The sequence below is a fragment of the Eumetopias jubatus genome, unplaced genomic scaffold, assembly GCF_037043125.1.
Source record: "Eumetopias jubatus isolate StellerSeaLion01/CBP00866 unplaced genomic scaffold, mEumJub1_p1.0 scaffold_4, whole genome shotgun sequence".
NCBI lineage: Eukaryota > Metazoa > Chordata > Mammalia > Carnivora > Otariidae > Eumetopias > Eumetopias jubatus.
In genome coordinates, this window is record NW_028274810.1 from 83,772,256 (window position 1) to 83,793,832 (window position 21,577).

The 21,577-nt window shown below is 39.9% G+C and overlaps 1 protein-coding gene across 11 annotated transcripts in view; it reads left to right on the forward strand.

The window, feature by feature from the left end:
* Window positions 1-21,577, forward strand: part of PUM1 (pumilio RNA binding family member 1) — a 138,045-nt gene that overhangs the window by 57,256 nt on the left and 59,212 nt on the right. For 8 of the 11 annotated variants that reach the window (XM_088022520.1, XM_028114010.2, XM_028114013.2 and 5 more), the window contains exons 4-6: window positions 9,554-9,662; window positions 10,636-10,814; window positions 19,942-20,108. In XM_088022520.1, the coding sequence (XP_087878646.1) occupies window positions 9,554-9,662; window positions 10,636-10,814; window positions 19,942-20,108 (455 nt within the window). The remainder of the gene's footprint in view (window positions 1-9,553; window positions 9,663-10,635; window positions 10,815-19,941; window positions 20,109-21,577) is intronic. The other 3 variants (XM_028114018.2, XM_028114019.2, XM_028114012.2) reach the window with 2 other exon arrangements.

The window sequence follows — 21,577 nt, forward strand, 5'->3', positions numbered from 1 at the left end:
ATGAAGTCATTCACAGTGATTGTGTTCTCTGTGTGGTCAAGAACTGCTGCGCTCCTTTGAAGGGTGCACTGTGGAGTTCAGTCCATCAGTTGAACTGACTGCAATTCTGTCGAACCTGTGGTTGTCCTAAAATTTTAGATTTACCAAATTCTTTTTTTTTTTTTTTAAAGATTTTATTTATTTATTTGACAGAGAGAGACACAACGAGAGAGGGAACACAAGCAGGGGGAGTGGGAGAGGGAGAAGCAGGCTCCCCGCCGAGCAGGGAGCCCGATGTGGGGCTCGATCCCAGGACCCTGGGATCACGACCTGAGCCGAAGGCAGCTGCTTAACCAACTGAGCCACCCAGGCGCCCCTGATTTACCAAATTCTTATGTCTACTTGATTGGTCTTTTTGCTCATACTCTTCCCCAGCGACCCACCATGGATCTTCAGCGCATTCTAAAAACTTTAACTTGTGAACTTAAACTCGGAATACCATGTTTGTATGTACTGGGGTCCTGTTTTCATCTAGACTTTGCACTCAGTTGACTCTACAGAGTAGATTCCTGGTTAAAAGAATTTCAGTGATAGACATGCTTATGCATACTTACTGACATCATTCTTGATCATCATAATGGGCTGCGAATCCTCGTTTTTGAAATTACATAGTTTATTTTATTTTATTTGCGAGAGAGCAGAGCATGCAAGAAAGAACATGAGTTGTGGGGGGAGGGGCAGAGGGAGAGGGAGAAGCAGACTCCCCGTTGAGCAGGGAGGCCGCATATGTGGGACTCAATCCCAGGACCCTAGGATCATGACCTGAGCAGACCCTTAACTGACTGAGCCACCTAGGCACCCCCATTTTTTTTTTTAATGCTTTGCAAGCTGAGAGAGGCATCTAAGCAGCCATTTATACCTTCCTTGCCCCATTTCCACAGGTCCCTTCTCTTACTGTTTCATGCCTAGTTACTGCAGTGGCCTCTTTGCTTAGCTTCTCAGCATCAATTTAAGTTGCCTTCACCCCATTTTATGGAGTAATGTCAGATTAATTTTCTGAACTTAATTTTTATGATGTTATTTCCTGTTGCTGCCCCAATGCTTTGGTGACCCATGAAGCCTCACTGGTCACTGGACTAATTGCCTTTTCTACCTCTCCTTACTGCTTCCCTGTCCTGCTGTCCAGACTCCTTCCTTCTTGGTGGGCATGTGTCCCACCTGCTTTTCTTTCTTTCTGTCTTTGCTCTTTTTGGAGAGTCCTTCCTACTGTCTTCTCACTCTGAACTCTTCCCCCTCCTCTCTGGCAGTCCTGACCAGTCCTTTTGCCAGTGTAGTGTTCCTTTCTTCATCTGAAGTAGGTGGTGAAGTTTAACAGTCTGAAGCACTGTATGCTTCTCTTAGAATGAAAGCCTTCGAGCTATATCACTTTGACTCCTGATAGGTTTTTCTTTTTAGTTTCCTCTTTGGGTGAAGCGTGTATTTTACTACCTTTATTTCTAATTTCTAGTAGTGGCTACTGCAGGCTGTGCATTTCAGGGCCTGTTCAAGTAATACTTTACTTTTTGACATCAGTATTTCAGATGCTGAAACTCTTGAAATTTTTCAGTAGCCAGAAAAGCAGTAGGGGTTTTCCAGATGTGAGAGAGAAGGTCAAATTTTACCTCATATTGGCCAGGCCTAAGTGATTTATGTCATTTCATCCTTAGTGGTGGGAGTGTTTCTAATGTTATTAGATGTAGCTATTGACCGTGCTTATGAAAAGTGCTTAATAGCTGGAAAATATTTTTCAAAAAACCTGTTAATTTTATATACCACATAATTATAATTATGCAAAATATTAAACTTTTCTTTTTTTAAAAGGAGTCCATTAAATTTTAACCAAAAGAGATATTTACTTAAGAGAACATTAATGTGGAAATTTGTTTTCAGTAGTGAGCCTCTTGATACCTAGATGAACAGCTTAAGCAATAATTACTAGGTGCCAGGTTCTGAATCTGCCTGGTAGAAAAATGTGAAAAAATTATACCAAATATTGATTCTTAGGGTTTTTTTTTTTTTTTTGATTTAAATGTAATGAAGAGGGCAAAAATGTTTTAACATTTAAAAATAATCTTTATATATAAGTATTGCCTAACTGATTAAAAAGAATGCAGGGTACTTCCTTAATTAGTAGATATATAAACAGGAAGTTTGAATTGAGAAGATCCTATTCCTTAACTGAAACTGAAAGAGAAAATATACTTATTTTTTTTTTTAAAGATTTTATTTATTTGAGAGAGAGCGAGCAAGAGAGAGAGCACGACTGGTGTCAGTGGGGGGTGGGGAGGTGCAAAGGGGCAGAGGGAGAGGGAGAAGCAGGCTTCCCGCCGAGCAGGGAGCCCAATGCGGGGCTCCATCCCAAGACCCTGGGATCATGACCTGAGCCGAATGCAGATGCTTAACCGACTGAGCCACCGGGGCACCCCTATACTTATTTTTAATTAAAAAAATAACTGACTTGTGATTAAACCATTGAACACATTCAACATTCCTTATGTAAGCTACAGTTTTCAGAGTGGATTAGATGTTATTATCTGCTTGCTTGGAAATACTTGAACCATATGGTGAGCTCTCTCCTTAAAATTGCCACTAACTTTTGTTACTGTGAAATTAGGTTGAAGTGAAGACTGTCTGCTTAAGAGAAAATGCCTTATTTGTAGTGAATTCCATACCACTATAATCTCAATTTTTATTTGTAGAAAATCAGTTCTAAATCATAAAAGTATATTATATTTTGTAGCAAATCATTCATAATCCCACCATACCAATAAACACCTATTTCAGTTTTTATTTTTTTTTTTTATGGTCTTGATCCAGAAGGGAAGGGTACACAAGGAGAAGTAGTCTTTCCACATGCAGGTTTGTATTTTACTTTTAAAAGTTAGTATTTTTTTGTGACATTACTTACAGTCGTCATGGCTGTTGTGGGTGAGCTTCCACTGTTGTACCACAGCTACCTTGGTGATCATTTAGCTTGCTCCCAACGTTTGTGCTCTTAGACTTTGAATGTAGAGGTTTCTTTTTTTCCTCTTGAATTGTCCTTTTGCTGTTGAGATAAATTCTCAGGAACGAATGTGACTCTTGATGTATTTATTTTCTGAACCCTTTCCCAAAGAATTGTCCTAACAGGGAATGGATGTACCTTTTTTAAAAAAAGTCTTGTAAAGTATGTTGATGTATACTTTTATATTTAAACTGTTTCTTGTTAAAGCTTTTTTTTTTTTTAGATTTTTTTATTTATTTGAGAGAGAGAGAATGAGAAACAGAGAGCATGAGGGAAGAGGGTCAGAGGGAGAAGCAGACCCCCCCGCCGAGCAGGGAGCCCGATGTGGGACTCGATCCTGGGACTCCAGGATCATGACCTGAGCCAAAGGCAGTCGCTTAACCAGCTGAGCCACCCAGTCGCCCTCTTGTTAAAGCTTTTTTAATGACTTAATGAGTGTAGTTGGTAGTATTTATGAAAGCACTTTGTGTACTGTCTCACTTGATATCACAGCAACCCTTTATGGCTTGGGGGGTGGGATTAGGTAAATCCCTAGGGCGTTAAGCTTTTGAGAAGGGATTTCTGAAAATTATACGATTGTCACACATCAGAACTCTGCCTAGAACATGGGACTGTCAGTGGTTACCAACTATACTTCTTTATTTCAGTCAGTTCTGAGTGGTCCTTTCTTTCAGTTGATGTCAAATTCTTTTAATGCAATGAGAATGTAATGAGAATGTACTAAGAGATTAAGAAATTTGGGAGGGGACTGTATCTTACTACCTGGCTAAAATACCAGGTATTTGACTCCTGCATTGGTTACATTCCAGTGATGAAACTAAGCTTGTGTTGGAAGTTTGCATTGCCAGATAACATGATCAAACCTGATCGTGCCTGCAGGGCTGTAGCATGCATCCCTGTGAATAGTATTCCTTTAGAAGCCTAATTTCTGCTCTGAGAGACAGCTCTATGCAGCCTCTGTTGAGTATGTAAGCAGTTATCTGGTATTTTATTCCTCTTGAGTACAGAGTACTTGTTGGAGTGTGCATTTAGTGTTGAGACCATCAGGAAACCTCACTTTATACTTTCCTGTGCAAATATTAGTGACCGTGTGGTCAGACAAGTCCAGTCCTTAATAATCATCTTGCCTCTTTGTTTCTGCAAAGCTGTAATCATGGCACTTTTGTTAGAGCTCTTAATTTTATGGGATTTACACTGAAGTGGGTTGGGTGATGCTGTGCTCACATCTGCTAGCTGACTACCTAGGAGCATTTCATTGACTAGTCATTAGTAGTGTTCTTAAATCATAGTAGCAGCTGATTTTTTGAGTGGTTGTTCAGGGCTCAACATTGTATTGCTTTTTTACACAGATCTCATTTAATGTTCACTACAGTTCATTTTATAGGTGAGAAAACTGAAGCCAAGAGGGGTTAAATTCTGAGTTGGGATTTAAAACCAGGTTGGTCTTTAAAAATGATTTCAGAACACTGGCGTGTGTTTTACTACTATATTATTTCTTAAAATAAGAAGACCTTTATTGTCTCCACGTCTGTTTAAAGGGCTCTTTGTGGGGGCTAATGTTGTAATTGTGCAAGTGCTGCTTTGGGTATTGTCTCTTTTGTTAGATGATGAAAGAGAAAAGGTGTTTCCAAACAAAATTTAGAGGTTTTCCAAGTGGCTGACATTGCTTGTAAACTAGTACTTGATTTCTCTCTTGTTCTCCAGAAGCCTCATGAATAAGCTTACTGATTACTTTCTATAAGTCTTTTTCTTTTATAAACCTGTGGTTCAAACTGAGATAAACAATGTGTTTTTTTTCCCCCCAAAGATTTGAGAACTGACACTATTGGGGGTTTGGGGCAGCTAGGAATCCCATTTAATGGGACAAGACAGGGAAGAAGAGTACGAGGTCTGTTGTATGGCTGAGGAGGATGCTGGGACTTCCCAAATCCTGGTTCTCAGTTTGTAGGTCTTGAAAGGGATTTCCATCACTGATTCAGAGGTATTAGATTATGGGATTTACCTACACTAAGGAGAACCACAAGAGACTTCTATATAAAAACCAAAATGCAGTTTACTAATTTATAAGGAGAAATAATAACTCTCAAGTGGACAGGGTAATTGTGTTCAGTGATCAGCATGCTTGGCTATAGGAGGAAGCCAAGTTCTCATAAGAAGTTTGCTTGCTAAGCAGAATCTGAGCCTGGGAAGTTACTTGGATGTTTTTAGTGGCTAGTGTAATCAAGCTACTATCTAGCTTGATTCATTAATTGCTTTTATAAGGATAGGCTTGTTTGTGCATCATATGCCCTCTCCCTAAATATGCCAACTGGGTCGTACTACTTACATCTGACTCCCTGGGTCTCTTTTGCTTTTGTTGGACTCTTTCCTAATTCCAGTTATCTTCCTTTGGAATTGTCAAATCTTTTAATCCTCTTATTGCTTAATCGTTCTTTAAAGTAAATTTTGTAAACCTCTGCTGTGATCTGTTCTTTTTTGTCCTGTCAGAGAACAATTTTTATTTCCAAGTTCTTGATGGGGTAAGCAGGAACTGTCTTTTCATATAATAGTCGGATTTAAATTTGATTAGGTGGGGCTTGAGTGAAGGTTTGGCAACTCCCAGCGTTGATGCCAGTGGGTTGGAGAACAAGTATGTTTTAGCCAGTACTGTAGAGATGTTACCTCCAGAGGGTTGCTGTTGAATTTGAAATAACAATTGGATACTCGTCATCACTTAGTTTTATTTTATAACTCAATAGATATAGCTTCTTTTACTCTGAACAGATTTGAACAGTTAATGTCTTTAGTTGACTTGGATATGTGATTGCTACTAGTTCTTGGTAAGCTTAATATGTCTAAGCCGATCTGATTTTGCATAAGTTAATACATTTTTTAATACAGAAGGGCTATAAGACAAAGTAGGGGAGAACATGAAATAGAAAGCATGTAATTTTTTCCAAATTCAAGAGCACTTGGATTTTAGATACTCGATGTGGAACGAGACATGCTTCTTAAAAACAAACTTGTAAAGAACTGTGTAGACTATCAAAACGGCCCATTCAAATATATTTATAACTGTATTAGTTCCTGTTGCTGCCTAGCAGATCACCTCAAAATTTAGTGGCTTAAAACAACAGAGTTGTTTATACCTCATAGTTTCTGTAGGTCAGGAACCCAGTCATGGCTTCGAAAGATCCCCTGTTTCAGGGTCCCTCACAAGCTGCACTCAGGATTCCAGCTGGGGCTGCAGTGATCCCAGAGTTCAGCTGGGGAAGGGTCTGCTTCCCACCTCACTCAAGAGGTTGATGTCAGGATTAAGTTCCTCACAGGTTGTTGGACGGAGGGCCTCAGTTCCTAATGAATTGATGTCCCATGACTTTTCTTGTTTTTTTTTGCCATGTGAGTCTCTCTGTAGGGCAGGTCACAACATAGCAGTGAGCTTTATTAAAGTGAGCAAGCAAGAGGGTAAGAGAGACGAGAGCAAGAGGGCAAGAGAAAGAACAAGACAGGTAGTTATTTTTTGTAAGGTAATCTTGAAAGTGACGTGCCATCACTCCTACCATGTGTTACTCCTTAGGAGCAAGTCACAAGGTCCAGCTCACAGTAAAGGGAAGGGGATTACATAAGGACGTGAGGACCAGGAGGCGCAGGAGTCCTTTCTGTTGCTGCTTACCACACAAGTGAGGGGTGGAGATGGGTATGTTTTAGAGGAAAGTGAGAAATGCTAGGTTCTGTGAAAGATCCAGAGACTCGGAAGAGCTCTGCTAAGTTTGCCCTTGTCTTTGCCCATGTCCCTTGTGTTGGTATTTAAATTTTCTTCTCATTCGCAGAGCACTCTTGGAACCCATAGATTACACCTTTCTCCTTCCCAGAATTGGCACGCTAGCACCTTCCTCCCATCTCCTTTTTCTTTATCTCTTATACACTTGCCCCTTCAGTCCAAGCTGTTTTCATTGATAATTGACTGCCTCACTACTACTTTGCCAAAGCATGTGGAGTTCTAGTACTTTTGGGGCTGCTTCTAGCCTCTGTGTAGGATTTACATTTATACTGATGGTTAATAGTGGGAGATACGGTTGCCTTTTAGTATCTGACTCTAGGGTCTTGGGGTTTTTGGTGTTTATTCCTTTGAGACTTGTTGCATCGGTTACTAACTACTTTGAAGTAAAAATCTTCACCTTTTAGCACCTTTCTACATGTTTGTTGTGCTGTTGTTTCCTTTTGAGAGAATTTGGCCCAGAACCAGCCTTGCTTACATGTTCACTTGCTTTTGCTGGCTTTGCATGTTATAACAAGTCTCTAGAAGTCATTTTTGAAGCCTTGAGTTCAAGGGCTGCTGCTTCAGCCAGTAAGCAGTTTGACAAATTATAGACAGACTGTATTTGCATATGGAGGCTGGTACTAGAAGAGGCTTTTCCTTGAGCTTTGAGTAAAGATTTCCGAATTTGTGTGGAGAGAGATGAGTGCCATACTGAATGTATTTTGATCTCCTTTGCTCTCTTTTCATTATTATATGGAGACTATCCATTATATGAAAATTCATCAACAAGTGAGGTGTCCCTTCTGCCGACATTCTTTCTTATACACAAAGGAGAAGTTGGTCCTGTTTATTCACACTCCCTACAAAATACAGGAGAAAAATCACAATTTTAGTTGGAAAAGATACAACCAATAGGGAAATATTTGTAATCTTGTGAGAGGGCATTTTTGAGACTAAACGAAGAAAAAGAAGTTTAAAAACAAGAATTCTTGAATTGTGCTTGAGTAATTCACATTAATTTTCAGTGTCCCTTCTGTGATTTACAGCTATTTTGCATTGGTATGATGCCACTGAATATATTTATTGAGAACCACTATGTGGTGGGCATCATGCTAGGCACTCATCAACAAGATCTCTAATCATCACAAACTGAAAATTATTTTCTTCATCAGTACAGAGAAAATGAGGCTCAGGGCAGTTCAGCAGTTTGCCCTAGGACACATCAAAGTTGTCTAGGCCTTTGCTTCCTGACCCCGCTGCTTCCTGTCCCCACTGCTTAGCTGTCCCTCCCTCCCACCTTTCTCCCTACCCCCTGCCCTCATCCCCTCAAGTTCACAGACCAGCTCTGTCCTTGGTTCCCTCAGAGAATGAATCTAAGAGGCACCCTGGGAATTGACTGCTATTTATAACTGCTCATCTTCAAGTAAACCTATGTTTACTAAATGTCAGACCAGAATGTGTCTTTCCTCATGATCTTGCTGGATTAGAAAATAACAAATTAGGGGCTGAAGAGAAAAGTGTGTGGGACACTGCTTTGAGCAGGTTGTAACCCAGGCCTACTAGACAGATTTATAGAGCTAGATTGAAATTATGCTGAGAAACCCATGATTCGGATTTGGAAAGCCAAGATGTGATTTTCGTGAGGGCAAAGTTGAGTTATTCCCCCCTTATCATTGGGGTATAAATTGGAAAGGTAAACCTTTATTGTCAAGGAGGAGAGCAAATGCTTTGCTTTCTGGTTTTTGATTCCGTTCCTCTTGAGAAATTTAGCTCTCCAGGTGCCTTCTTTTATGCTCACAAGCAGTTACTAGGTATGGTTTCAAAATTCTGAATTTCTTGTCTGGTAGTAGCTGAAATGAAAACATACTTAGATGCAATGAGGGGGACATATTAATGAGTAAAGCTGATGACTGGAATGAAGAATGTTGGAAGTCTAGTGGAATTTCACTTTGTAACCCTGGTCACTAATGCTTTGGTCTTGTGCACACTGTACTGGGTTTTACTTGAAGGGTACTTTGCATTTCTTTGGTCATAGCTCATTTAAAGTTCCCATATTGGTTTAGGGCCAGTGCTGTGTACATTTCTATGAAGCATGGAGTGTTATGTGAAGTCACTTTAATGGTATTACTAAGTTTTATTAAAATTAACTGAGGTTAAGAGATTTTATTTCCCTTCCAGTAATGGGGAAATAGCTCTTCTGTCTTTCCAGAATCTTGCAATAGGTTAATGTTGTGGTTGGGAAGCTTTCTGTTTGTTTTTTCTTTCTGGTAATGAAAGTGTTTTTGGTTAACACAATCTCAGTGTGTGAAGGAGGTGAGTTTTGCCTCTAGCATTCCATAGCTGGGGTCTGAGTTCATGCCCCAGCTTGAGTAACTTTGTATGGCCAGTTAGTACCCATGCAGGCAGAAGTAGTGTTTTAGTAGTTGTAGGTACTTTCTTTTTCAAAAGGAGTCTTCTTAGCAAGCATTTAGCTAATGGGTCTAATATTACTCCCTTTCCTCCCCCACCCCCCTTAAAAATCTTGGCATAGATTAAGTGAATGATTCTAGATTTCAGCTGAGCCTCTATTGTGGTGGGTTGATCTGTGGCCCCTCCTTGCCTTAGGCCTCTCTGTGACTTTTACCAAATATACAGTAGTGCTCTGACCACAGTCTGTATAGTCAGAACACCATGATTAAAGACCTTCAGGGCACGTGAGCATCTGCAGTACCCTTGTCTAAAAGAAAGTGTTGACTGCTGTACTTTCATCCTTTATGAATTCTTTAAAAGCGTCTATTATTTTTAATTTGCAGCAGCTCTTGCCAGGTAAAAAGTTTTGGGAAACAGATGAATCCAGCAAAGATGGACCAAAAGGAATATTCCTGGGTGATCAATGGCGAGACAGTGCCTGGGGAACATCAGGTAATCTAGATCTAGCATCTGTACTGTGATTTATGCCTGTCTTAGAGCTCCTTTCCTCAGCAATTGGCAAGTCATGAATTTCACATCAGTGACATAAGCATGTCAAGCAATGTCCTGTCCTGTAGTATAATTGCCATGAAGGAGCTTATATGATGTAATTTATTAAAACATAATTAACACAAAATCAAATCTTCAATATTTTATTGAAGTGTTAGCCACAGGGGAGTGGTCTTATTTGAAATGACCATAATTTCAGCTATAACTTCTTGTTCTGTACTGCTGTCAGCATACTTGGAATTAGAAAATCCATGCCTGCCATTTGAAGTTCATGTTTCTTTTTCCTCCCCTTGCTCCCCTGTGTACTGTGTATGGGATGATCTATTTGTAAATGTGGTTGGGGCCAAATCAAGTCACTGGGCACAGATGCTCTTCTGACAGACTAACCCTGAAGAGGGATGGGGAGAACCTGTAGAGGCACACACTGACAGCAGAAAGAAAGAACAGAGGCTAGGGAGGAAGGAGACCGAAAACCTAGAAGCTGCTGTGCTGTGTTACAGCACAATGTAAAAATGGAACCTCAGATGACAGTGAGTCATCAGAAAATATCAAATTATGTTGTTGGTTTTAAAAAGGGCAGTAACATCACATTTTGTTTCAGTAATATTACCAATAAAATATGTTAATAAGAAATTCTGCTACTTGAAAGGGGTAAACAGTTTATCCACTATAGCCAGATAAACCAGTTATGTGAACTGCTGTATTGCTCTGCTGTCTGGATATATGAGGAGTGTGTTCCGTTTTCCTTAGTTTATGTAGAATTTTATACTTAGGGAAAAACACAATAGGAGGTTTTGGCTCACCTGACCATGGCAGGCTTCCTGATTCCCAGTCATTGGTTTATCCATGAGACATCACTCATAATTTGTTTGAGCCTCTGGCTGCACTGTATCATGCTTGTGTATCTTTTTTGTAGATCATTCAGTTTCCCAGCCAATCATGGTGCAGAGAAGACCTGGTCAGAGTTTCCATGTGAACAGTGAGGTCAATTCTGTACTGTCCCCACGGTCGGAGAGTGGGGGACTAGGCGTTAGCATGGTGGAGTATGTGTTGAGCTCATCCCCGGGCGATTCCTGTCTAAGAAAAGGAGGATTTGTAAGTTGGCTTGAGGAACTTGTTCCTATATCTCTCTTTTTTTACCTCCCTAAAGCAAAACATGCCTGTTTAGTTTCCTTAGATATTCACAGCACTAATTACAGTGTATTTTAAAAACACTTTTATTTCAATTAGATGCCGGCAAACACAGTAGGAGATGCAAACTGAACTTTTTAAAAAACAAAGACATGATGTTTTCGGGGGGATGCATTGATAATGTGAGGTAGAACTGAAATCTAGTTCTCAGTTCATTGGTCTATCAGAAGACATTTTCAGTTTAAAACAAAAAACATAAAAAGAGAAGGAATTAAAATAAGAAAGCCAAAGCTGGGGTGTCAATAGGGAATAGATCTGAGAGCAGTGATTTGCCAGTTCCCAGTAATCCTTAAAGTGTATGGGTATGTAGGATCATTCTTGTTTCACTTTGTTTAATTATGGTATGGTCTTTAGCCCTCTCTGAATAGCTTTGCCTTTTATACCTTGCTTGTTAGGAAATTCGAAGTTCTGTTAATTCCAGATCTGCAGGTTGGTTTTTTTTTTGTTTTTGTTTTTTGTTTTTTGTTTTTTGATTCATCACCATTTGAACTCTCCGATGCTCAATTGTGCCAAAGCAGCTTGTCTGTCCATAGCCTCTTCCCTTATAAGTCTTAAACAGTCTTCCTCAAGCATCTTTGATAGCCTTTCTTTGCAAAACTGCTTCTTTGTCATCAACTCTCTAGATGTGAAGTCTTAATGATGCATTTCCATTTGAGTCTTCCTCATTTTGTGGTCTGTGCCTGGTTTTGTATTCCATGTGGTAGCCAGGAAGGTCATGAGAGGCAGCCTGAATCTGTCTTCCCTCCTTTCCTCCTGACTTGGCTTGCTTTGTACCTTTTCAAAGTCCTTTCTCTGTGAAGTCTTTTCCAGCTAATCCTTTTTGTTGGCAGTCATATAAAAGGCCTTCTTTCCCCCAAATCATATTAATCATTTTGCCTCCATAACTATCTCATGTTACCTTAGAGCATTTGTTGTCAGTATTTTTATCGTCCTGTATCTGTTTGTTGCTAGGTATCAGAGGCTTGTTCCTGTTTTCCTCATTCCACCTGAAACTTCTTTAGAGTAACAGGAGTTCATTCTTGGTACAACTTCCTCAAGTGTCAAGTACAATTCCTTCATATGTTAGTGGACATTAAATGAATGTTGACTTGATTGGCATGAGGAGAACAGGTGAAGTTTAAGGTAACCAGAATCCACATGGAGTTAGCTTTCTTCTAGGCATGCCATAGATGATGCTTCGGCTGCCATTGACAACTTGCCATGTGGCTGGAACTTTTAACTGCAGAGGAAAACCAGAAAAGATTAACTTCTCTAAGAGGGTGTTTTGGATATCTCCCAGTTTCACACCTAGAAATTTGGTGTGAGGAATTTAGCCAGAAAAGGATCTTTTTGTTTTATAATGACCCTTAGGAGGATCAAGGGACTGAACAGGGGTTTTTGTCTTGAGTCTTGAGTACTAGCCATTCCAAAGCTGACCTGATTGCTTCTGGGTCTTTTGACACTGCAAAGACATAGGTCAGGTTTAGCGGCTTGTGATCAGCTAGGAAAAGCCTTCTTTATTTGAACCTTCCCAAGAGACTGCTTGGGAACAATAAGGTCTACCCTGTGGATGTGAGGAATGGATTTGGGCAAAATGATCATTTCCTTGTTGGGCCATCAGAAGGATGGTGTTACTCCTCTTCTTTCGCCATATCCCCGGTTCACCTCTTTTTCTTTCCTGACACTTTCCCCATCTCATGAGCGCAGATTTCTCAGAGGAAGTACTGCCTGCTGATTTCTGTGTATAACTTCTAGTTATTTACTATGGGAGAAAAGTCAGTATCGTGTGTAGGTAAGTGGTCGGTGTGGTGAGTTGGAACCTGTATGACTCTTGCCATGAATTCTCTGTCATGTGTGTGATGTGTTTCTAATCCTTGGGTATTAGCCAAGAGGCACATGCCTGGGTTACTGTAAAGTTTGTAAGCAGGCAGAAAAATAATTGGAATTAGGAGAAAGATAAAACACTGGGACTGAATTAATATTTTTGCCTGCTTCTCTCTTTTAAGCAGTTACTTTGGCGGTTAGTCTTATGACAGAGCATTATCTTTTGCATTCATTGTCTTGTATTTGATTTTGTAAAGGTGGCTTTCATCCTTAGTTGTCCTGAGAGATTGGTAATTTTTAGCTCTTGTACAGTATTGTCACTAGAGGAGTTTAAGATCTCAGAAAATTAAGAGGTCAGAAAATTGAACTCTCCCAATCAGATAATTTACTGGGCTTCTGAGGTTTGCATGAAGATAAATGAAACTTCTCCAAATCTGTGTTCCAACTTCTCAGAAGGCAGATTGTGGGTATGAAATACTGTTGTGTATTTTGACTTTAGTTGCATCTAAAGGGTGATCCAGGAGGACTGATTGGTGACATCAGGCTACCACATTGCATATCCAGTCTTCTGGTGGTTGGAGGCCTGAGGATCAGTGAACTACTTTATCAGCTTTATGGCCTGGCTTTGCTCTGCCTGTTGGTTAGGATGACATTTGACCAAAGTTCTGGTCATGGAAACCTGAATCACTTGTTGGTGGTCATGGTATGCATGCATCGTCTTGGAAAAGGTGAACCCCCTTTTTTTAAAAAAAAATCTAGGCTGTCATTGAAAGTTTAGAGGCCAGGGAAGAGAGAATATGTGCTGCTTTGTAGATAATTGTTCTAAGAGTGGCAATTGATTGTTTATGGGTCAGAGCACTCAGGTATTTTTACTTTGAGTGGCTGTACCTCCAGTAAACCGTGGAAAGGCTCCATTTTAATTCCAAGAGCTGAAAACATCATCTCTGATGGTGTAATGAATGTAGATCTCAAAGCAAGCGCTTTAGGGGCCATTCTTGGCTACTGACAACGGGTAATCCAGACTCTGACTAATAACTTTTCATTTAGAGGTGGTTTAGAACTAAATCTATTCCTTCTACAGTGATTTCCACTTTTGGTAAGGTTGTTTTCTTGGCTACAGCTTGAATGAAGGTATTTAACTCTTTGTCTAGCTTTCCTGAGCTTTCTTAAGTTCATTTTGATTATGCAAATGGACTCAGTTGAGTGCTTTTGGCTTCTGTGATGAGATTACTTTCAAGCTGACAATAAGAATCCTAGAGCAGTATTTTGTTCTTAGCACCCACTGTAAGATTTTGGTACTTTTCTACATATGAATCCAAAACTTCAGGGTAGCAGGGTAGCAGTTTTCAGAATAATAGGAAGACTCAGAATACCAGTTAAGTCAGAGCCTGTCAATTCTAAAGTTTTCTTTTCTATCCTTTATTTTATTTATTCCTGGAATAAGACAGCCTCCCCTCCGCGCCAACCCCCCCCCAACAAAGCATGGTTCAGAGTGTTTACAAAACTACATGTGACTACTGTATTGTGAGGCCACTTGAGTGAAATATACCATCGAAGGACCCTGCTCTTTGCCTTTTGGAGTACCAGCTGATCTTCAAATAGATTGAAGTCTAGCCAGTCAGAAGAGTGGATCATAATTTCTCCTTTCTGGTTTATGGTGCCTAGGGAAATGAGAAGACCACTTAAGCTTCAATTTTAGGTGAAGATCACCTTAACCTTGCATAGGAAAGATTGTTAGAAAAAAATACCTTTGGCAGGCCTTTCTACTTGTACATAGAGACTGGCTGCTTTCTGACCTGGAAGAGGCATACACACTCCTAGCAGTTCATTTGGGTCACAAAACTTGATAACTGTTTTTCTCACTGCATTTGTTTTAGGTAACCAGTGCTACTTAATTGATTTTGTTTAAAAACTGTGTGCAGTGTAATGCAGTTAGAAGTCAGGGGTTTGAATTTCAACTGACCTTAGTTTTCTCATCTGTGAAATGGAGTAATTAAAAACCCTAATTTATATGGATGTGTAATATATATGACAATACCCCTTTTTTTTTTTAAGATTTTTATTTTATTTGAGAGAGAGTGAGAGCGAGAGGGATCACAGAGGGAGAGGGAGAAGCAGACTCACCGCTGAGCAGGGAGCCCGATGTGGGGCTCAATCCCAGGGCCCTGAGATCATGACCTGGGCCGAAGGCAAGATGCTCAACTGACTGAGCCACCCAGGTGCCCTGTATATGAAAATGCTCTGTAAACCTTACAGAATCTTGCTCCACAAAGTCCATGGGCCAATAACATTATCACTGCATGGGAGCTTATTATATATTATCAGTTTAGAATCTCTGACTCAACCCCACATCTATTGAATCAAAACCTGCATATTGCCAAGGGCCTCGGGTGATTTGCATGCACACTGAAGTTTGAAAAATGCATAATTTTCTTGGAAGATTAAATTACCAGGAGGCCATGGATCACATTCAGAAACTTTATCTACAGGGTAGAGCCACTTCATATTTGAGCTTCCCTTGAACAAGAATTCTACATGCTCTACTTTGCCCTGTCAAGCTTTTAAGTACTGACTGGATAAAAAATTAAAAAAGCACCAAGTTTTGGAAAACTTTAGTTTTCATCTCTGTAATAACATACCATTCCGCATGGTCAAGATACGTTTTTCGTTTTTCCCCCGCTTCTGGATCTGGTGGTTACCACAGCAGAGGGGACTGCTCTCCTTACCTTTCTGTACACCAGGAATTAGGTGATCGTGTACACAGTGTCTGGGATATTCTGTGTTCCACTGTTTCTAAAGTATACACTTCCCCACTTTGTTCATTTTGAAATTGGGATGCATCTTTCAGATGGTGGTAGTATATCATAGTTTAATTGTCAGCATTTCATAAAATGATGGTATTGTTATTAATTGATTTGATGAAATGTAGTTGGTGGTGGCTCAGTTCTGCACACATATCTCCTGAAAAACAGTGGTACAAAGGGTCTAATGATCAGAGCTGTAAGTTTTTTTTCCGGGGGGAGAGACATAAGGTAACTAGCAATTTTGAGGCTTTGGGAGATTGAAAGGGGGATGTGTCTGAAAAAGGCAGTAGGGAAAAATGTGAAAATGGAATAAAGTACTTTTAAGAATTTTTTTTAAAAAGAATTGCACTTTTATGAATTGCCTTATTGAATCCTTGAAACAATCCTTTGAGGTGTAGATACTGTTGTCCCTATGAGTTTATAGCTGCGAAAAATGAGGCTTAGAAGGGAAGTAGTAGGGCCTGGATTCAAACTTCGTTCTAATTTCAGATATGCAAAATATTCCTTTTTAGAAAGAAGGGAGGAAAATTACTAATCTTATCGAATATGACTTGCTCCATGGAGCTTTGTGGGTAAGATCACTGCAGTAAGAGGAGAAATTAAATTCTCATTTCTCTGACTCATTCAGAATTAATAGATATTCTGAAATATTTCTCCTGTTATGTGAGGCCTTTGAGGAAGCGGATCCCTAAATGGATGGACTCTAATCTCCACAATGGAAGGTTCTGCTCTCTGTCTGCTCTTCTCTCAATTCTTTGGTATCTCGCAGTGGAACATAGTCTTGCACCTCTGTGTACACAGGGGACCCTCAGAACCATTCTTGGCCCCACTCTTGAGATTTTAATTGGGCTTGGCTATGTGTGTTTTGAGCACTCATTGAAGCTTATATGTGAGTACTACAGGTTTGAGTTAACATTCATTTAAAGGAAGCTCACAATAAAAAGATGCTATTAATCCTTCTTTGTTTTTTCTTTTATTTAGCTAACAGACTTTTTTCAGTACTATTATATACTAGGGAATATGTGACAAAAAAGCCCAACAAAAACCCTGCCTTTATGATGCTTATGTTGGACTTAATTACAGTGGTTCTCTTTTGTGAGTGCTTATTAGAGTTGCTGGAGGAGAAGCTTTTTATAACACTTGTGGGAGCTTCTGCAGACCAATTAAATCAGAATCTCTGGGTGCAAGCCCAGGCACTTGTAAATTTGAAAAAGATTGTGATGCTCAACGCTAACCATACAGCCACTGCACTGTGAAAATGAGTGTCCCTTGGAGGACCATATTGGCTATATACTTCTGTTAGAGTTAAACCACTTAATTGAGCCATTTAAGAGTTTTAATCTTGATATCATGGATAATGTTACAGAAGAAATACCAACACAGTGTCTAGCTTTTACTAATTATCATATTACTTTTGTATAAAATGATTTATACTTCACAAACCCTTTGCATATGCATCATTTCATAGCTACTCTGTTGTAAACAAAATTACCCCTGTGCTGTAGATGAGAGAACTCAGACTCGGATTTCATGACCTGTCCAAAGTCCTCTGCCAGTATATGTGTCAGCAGTTGAGATCGAATGTAGATTCTGTGCAATCTGGATTAGTTCTTTCTTTAAGACCACATAGCTGTGAATACCCACCCTTATCTTAAATATTAAAAACATTTATAAAAATCTCATAAAATGTACCAGCCCATTTCTACCCCTGTTCTTCTCTCTCTAGGGTGTTCACATTTCTAAAAGACCATTTTCATGATCTTGAACCCTGTATTCCCTTTTACTAGCAGACTTTTGACAAAAAGTCTTCCCACTGTGCTTTTGGTATCCTTAAAAATCAGACTTGTCAACCATTTTTATTTAGGGCTATTACTGATTTCCTGAAATTTTTTCTCTTAAGTAAACTTTTTACTGAAATATGACCTGTGTGCTGAAAAGTGTTTACGTCATAAATGTTCATCTGCATGCATTTCTACAAAATGAATACACCCAGTGACCATCCAGATCAAGGAATGGAAGTCTCCCTTGGGCCCCCTGCCTTCAAATAGAAGGAACCTACTATGCTGAGGAATTTATAGCCTACTCAGAGCAGAAAACCAGGTAGCTATATTTTATATGAATAGACTGTACAGTATTGGTGAAAAACAGCCCATCCTAGGGATTCCTTTGAAAATCTAGCCCTTGGCAGTGTAATTAAGAAAAGTTAAGTATCAGGGACTGTTTTCAGAGACAGGCTGAACTGTCTCTGTTAGCCCTCCTTTTAAAGGGTCATTGAGGAGAGATACTGCAGAGTGTTTGTTGATTTGATGAGTGACTCTCCCCTGTCACCAGCTTTCTTGCTTGTTGGTGACACTTCCTACTGCTTCTTTATCCCATTTCCTTCCTATTTTTGCTGGTAGACCTTTGCAAGTGCTGATGAGAAATTGGAACTGGACTGTTCCTTCTGAGCCAGTGACTTGTAGATTTATGGAAGATTACTTAGATGTGTTAGTGGGATGATCCTTCTAATTTAATACTTTTGTTACTGACATTAATAGCGGCTAATGCAGGCAGAGTTGTTTGTTATCTAGACTATGTCACTACTTCCTGGACTCCTGTGATAAAGACAATGGGAGAATCCTTCTAATTTTAGTGGTTCAGTTTTTCAGGATTTTTTGGTCATTTCAGTTTACTTTGTCATAGTTTTTGAACTTCTGCCAAGCACTGTATTTAGTGCTGGGGATATGAAAATGAATACATGGTTTTTGTCAGTTTTACCTTTGCAGTAGGAGGGAGCTATTGTTTCTGGACATTTTGAAAGATCTTTCTGTCTTTAGAATCCTATCATATTCCCATCTCTGCTTTAGGATCTCACTGTGGTGCTTAATTGGCTGTCATTCACTCCTCTTGAACCAATAACAGCCTTACACTTTGAAGATTCTACTATGAAAGTCACATCTCAGTGGCTGCCAAAACTGTAGTTTACCATCTTGATGCTGCATGAAATGAAGTTGTGTATCCTTTCTTTGTTCCTTCTTGTACGTGTTCCTTGGTTCACATTAGCCATGAAGTCTTTTTCTGTGTCTTGAACAGAGAATGATTTTGAAAGTAAAATGGGCTCTGAACTGGCAGGTGAAAGCTCTAAGAATGTCAAGATTCATGAGTTACCCTTTCTGGGCCAGAGATCTCCAGGAACTGCCCATTCCCGGGACTGCCTATTCACAACCCAGTGTCTGCTGCTCCAGCATCCATGGCTGATCCTCTCCCGCCCCAGTGAAATTTAGTTGTGGTGACTGGAAATGCTGTGAAGTAGCTCTCATCTTTTTCTCTCTGGTTCTTGCTTTTGCCAGGAGCTTTAATTTGGTCCAGAAGTCAGTGGTGAAGACAAGCAAGGTTGCCCCTCTCCAGTTTTTTAAAAGCAAAGGTTACTTACCATTTGGTAGGATTCTGCCAAGATCTCTGACCTGTGTCAAGTCACTCTACCAAATCTTCTTTTCCTTTTGGAAATCAAGGCACATTTGCTTTATATGTCAGGGTCTTAATTTAGGATGTTGCTAAGAGGGGACAGACTTCATTTCCTTAGAAGAGAAAGCATCGGTGTGCTTGGCACCAAAATAATTCTTTAGGTCTAGTCTTTCGGTCTTTGTAGTTTGAAACACTTCAGAGATAAAGTCTGCTGCATCAGCGATCCAGCTGAAGGGGCTTCCCTCTAGTCTCAAAATAATCTGGTGTGGGGCAGGCAGAGAGTGAAGGACAACAGATAAGCACTAGAGGACTCTTGAAAGAACTTCACAGATTTAACGTGTTTTGAAGGATTAGAAAAAAATTAAAGTGAAGGATGATTGGTGAATTATTGATGCAGTAAGCCTTGAGACGGAGAGTGGAGCTGGGGTGATGGTAGGTGGTACAAATTGGCAGGGCATGTGTCCCAAGGTAAAGTGGAGGATAACTGAATTGGAATGATGTCAGACTACACTAAGCTCAGTACTCAGAAGTAAGAGAGTTTACACAGGCAATGGCGAAGTAGGGAATTCTTTTTGTAGGCTTACCACTTTCCAACTATACTGTTAGCTGCCATATCTGGGGCTTACTAGGAGTTGTGCTATTGAATAGTGTTAGATTTGGAAGTAGAGAAGTGGGACCAAGAGATGGAAAGTTGTGGCTGGGCTTTGGGTAGAAAGGAAAATATGGGATGGTGGGACATTTGGGTATGGTAAGACTGTCCTAAACTCTGTAACATAATTGTATGTCTGTCTCCCCCATTTGGCAAGACTTTCTGCAGTGTTCCTGCCTCTGTGTTGTCTGTTAATTAGATTGTAATGTCTTGAAAGGGCATGGACACTACCCTGTTTTAATTAGCATCTAGTGTAGTCTCGTGTCCACAGTGGTTGCCCGCTATTGTTAGTTGATGATGATTAGTGAAGCTGAAGCTATTTTTTAAACAGGGCCCAAGGGATGCAGACAGTGATGAAAACGACAAAGGTGACAAGAAGAACAAGGGTGCGTTTGATGGAGATAAGCTAGGAGATTTGAAGGAGGAGGGTGATGTGATGGACAAGACCAATGGTTTGCCAGTGCAGAATGGGATTGACACAGACGTCAAAGATTTTAGGTTTGTATGTTTTACACTTCTGACTTTTGAATGGGGGCTATGGGTTTTTGTTTTGATTTAGTTTTATTTAGATTTTAGGGTTTTTCTCCTTCCTTATCTGTCCTTTTTAAGAATTGGATCCAGTGCAGGCCATACCACAAAGACTGTAAATTTACTGGTAAGGTAGAACTTCTAAGAGCCGTCAATGCCTGGTGCTTTCCCAAAACAGTAGACTTTTGCATTTGCATAGGGCTCTATTATTTGCAGAATGATTCTATAAATATCATTTCAGTGATTCTCAAATATCAAAGTCACCTGGGATGGGTGCCTTGGGATTTTCCCTAAATTTCTCCCAAATCACTAGCTTGGGAGTAACCATGGTCACTAATGGAAGCATGTCCCCTCTCTCTGGCATGTTAGTGTGGAGAGAAACAGTTGAGAACTTACGCATTATTTTATTCGAGACTCCTAAACTCCCTGGGAGGTAGGTGGGTCAGTGTCATTTTCCTCAGTTTGAAGAACCAGAGATGCAGCTTATATGACTTGTTCTTAGTCGTCTCCCTTCCATGGATGCCTCTCATTCCATCTCTGGTCATGACTGATTTGCAGGTTTTACCCTATAATTTAATATATACACTATTCACATGAAGCGTATTTGTCTTCTACACTTGGCAATATTCCTCATTTATGTAGGTAACCTTTAGTGATGGTATATAATTCTAAAAAGGTAAAAATCCTTGGTCAGTGATATACAGATAGAGAATTTAATTTTGAATAATTTTAATGTAGTCTAAAGCTAATATATGTGTGTCTAAACGCACACACATCTATCTCTGATCTGGATACCTACCAAAGCCAAAATTAAAATTCATTTTGGATCATCGTATGCAGAACAACATTCAGTTGTTTAGTATTCCTAATTTACTATGTTAATCTTGTGAGTATAAAGAATTACAGTCTTTGGAGGAAATTTGAGGCACAGAGTAATAACCACTTACCTAAGGTCTTTCAGATGAAGTAGATAGCCTTTCCATCCTGAACCTCAGGCAGACTGTAGGAGGGTCTTGTAGTTGACTTCTGGCTGGGTGGTGATGGTAGGGTGGGTGTGTGAGAGGGAATACGGCAGTAGCTTTAACTTGTACCAGCTTAGAGGGCTGAAGGGCATGGAATATAGCCACAGGATACGGTCCCCTTACTAGAACTTAACAGTGTTCTATATTAGTCTGATTTGGAATTATACTGTCTGGCAGTCCTTTTGCATAGGGTGATCCTATATCCCCGGTCACCTGAGACAGTACTCATTTCTGCCATGTCCTAGGATATTTTATTCATAGTGCCCCTTTTTTGCTCTTAGGAATATCCTGGTTTGGATGATAAATGGTAGTCTCACGCTACTTTTAATTCTTAGAGCTCTCTCCTCAGCAGGGGCATATCCTAGATAATGAATTTATTTTGTACTGTTTTGTAATGGTTTGCTTCTGGTTTCTTAG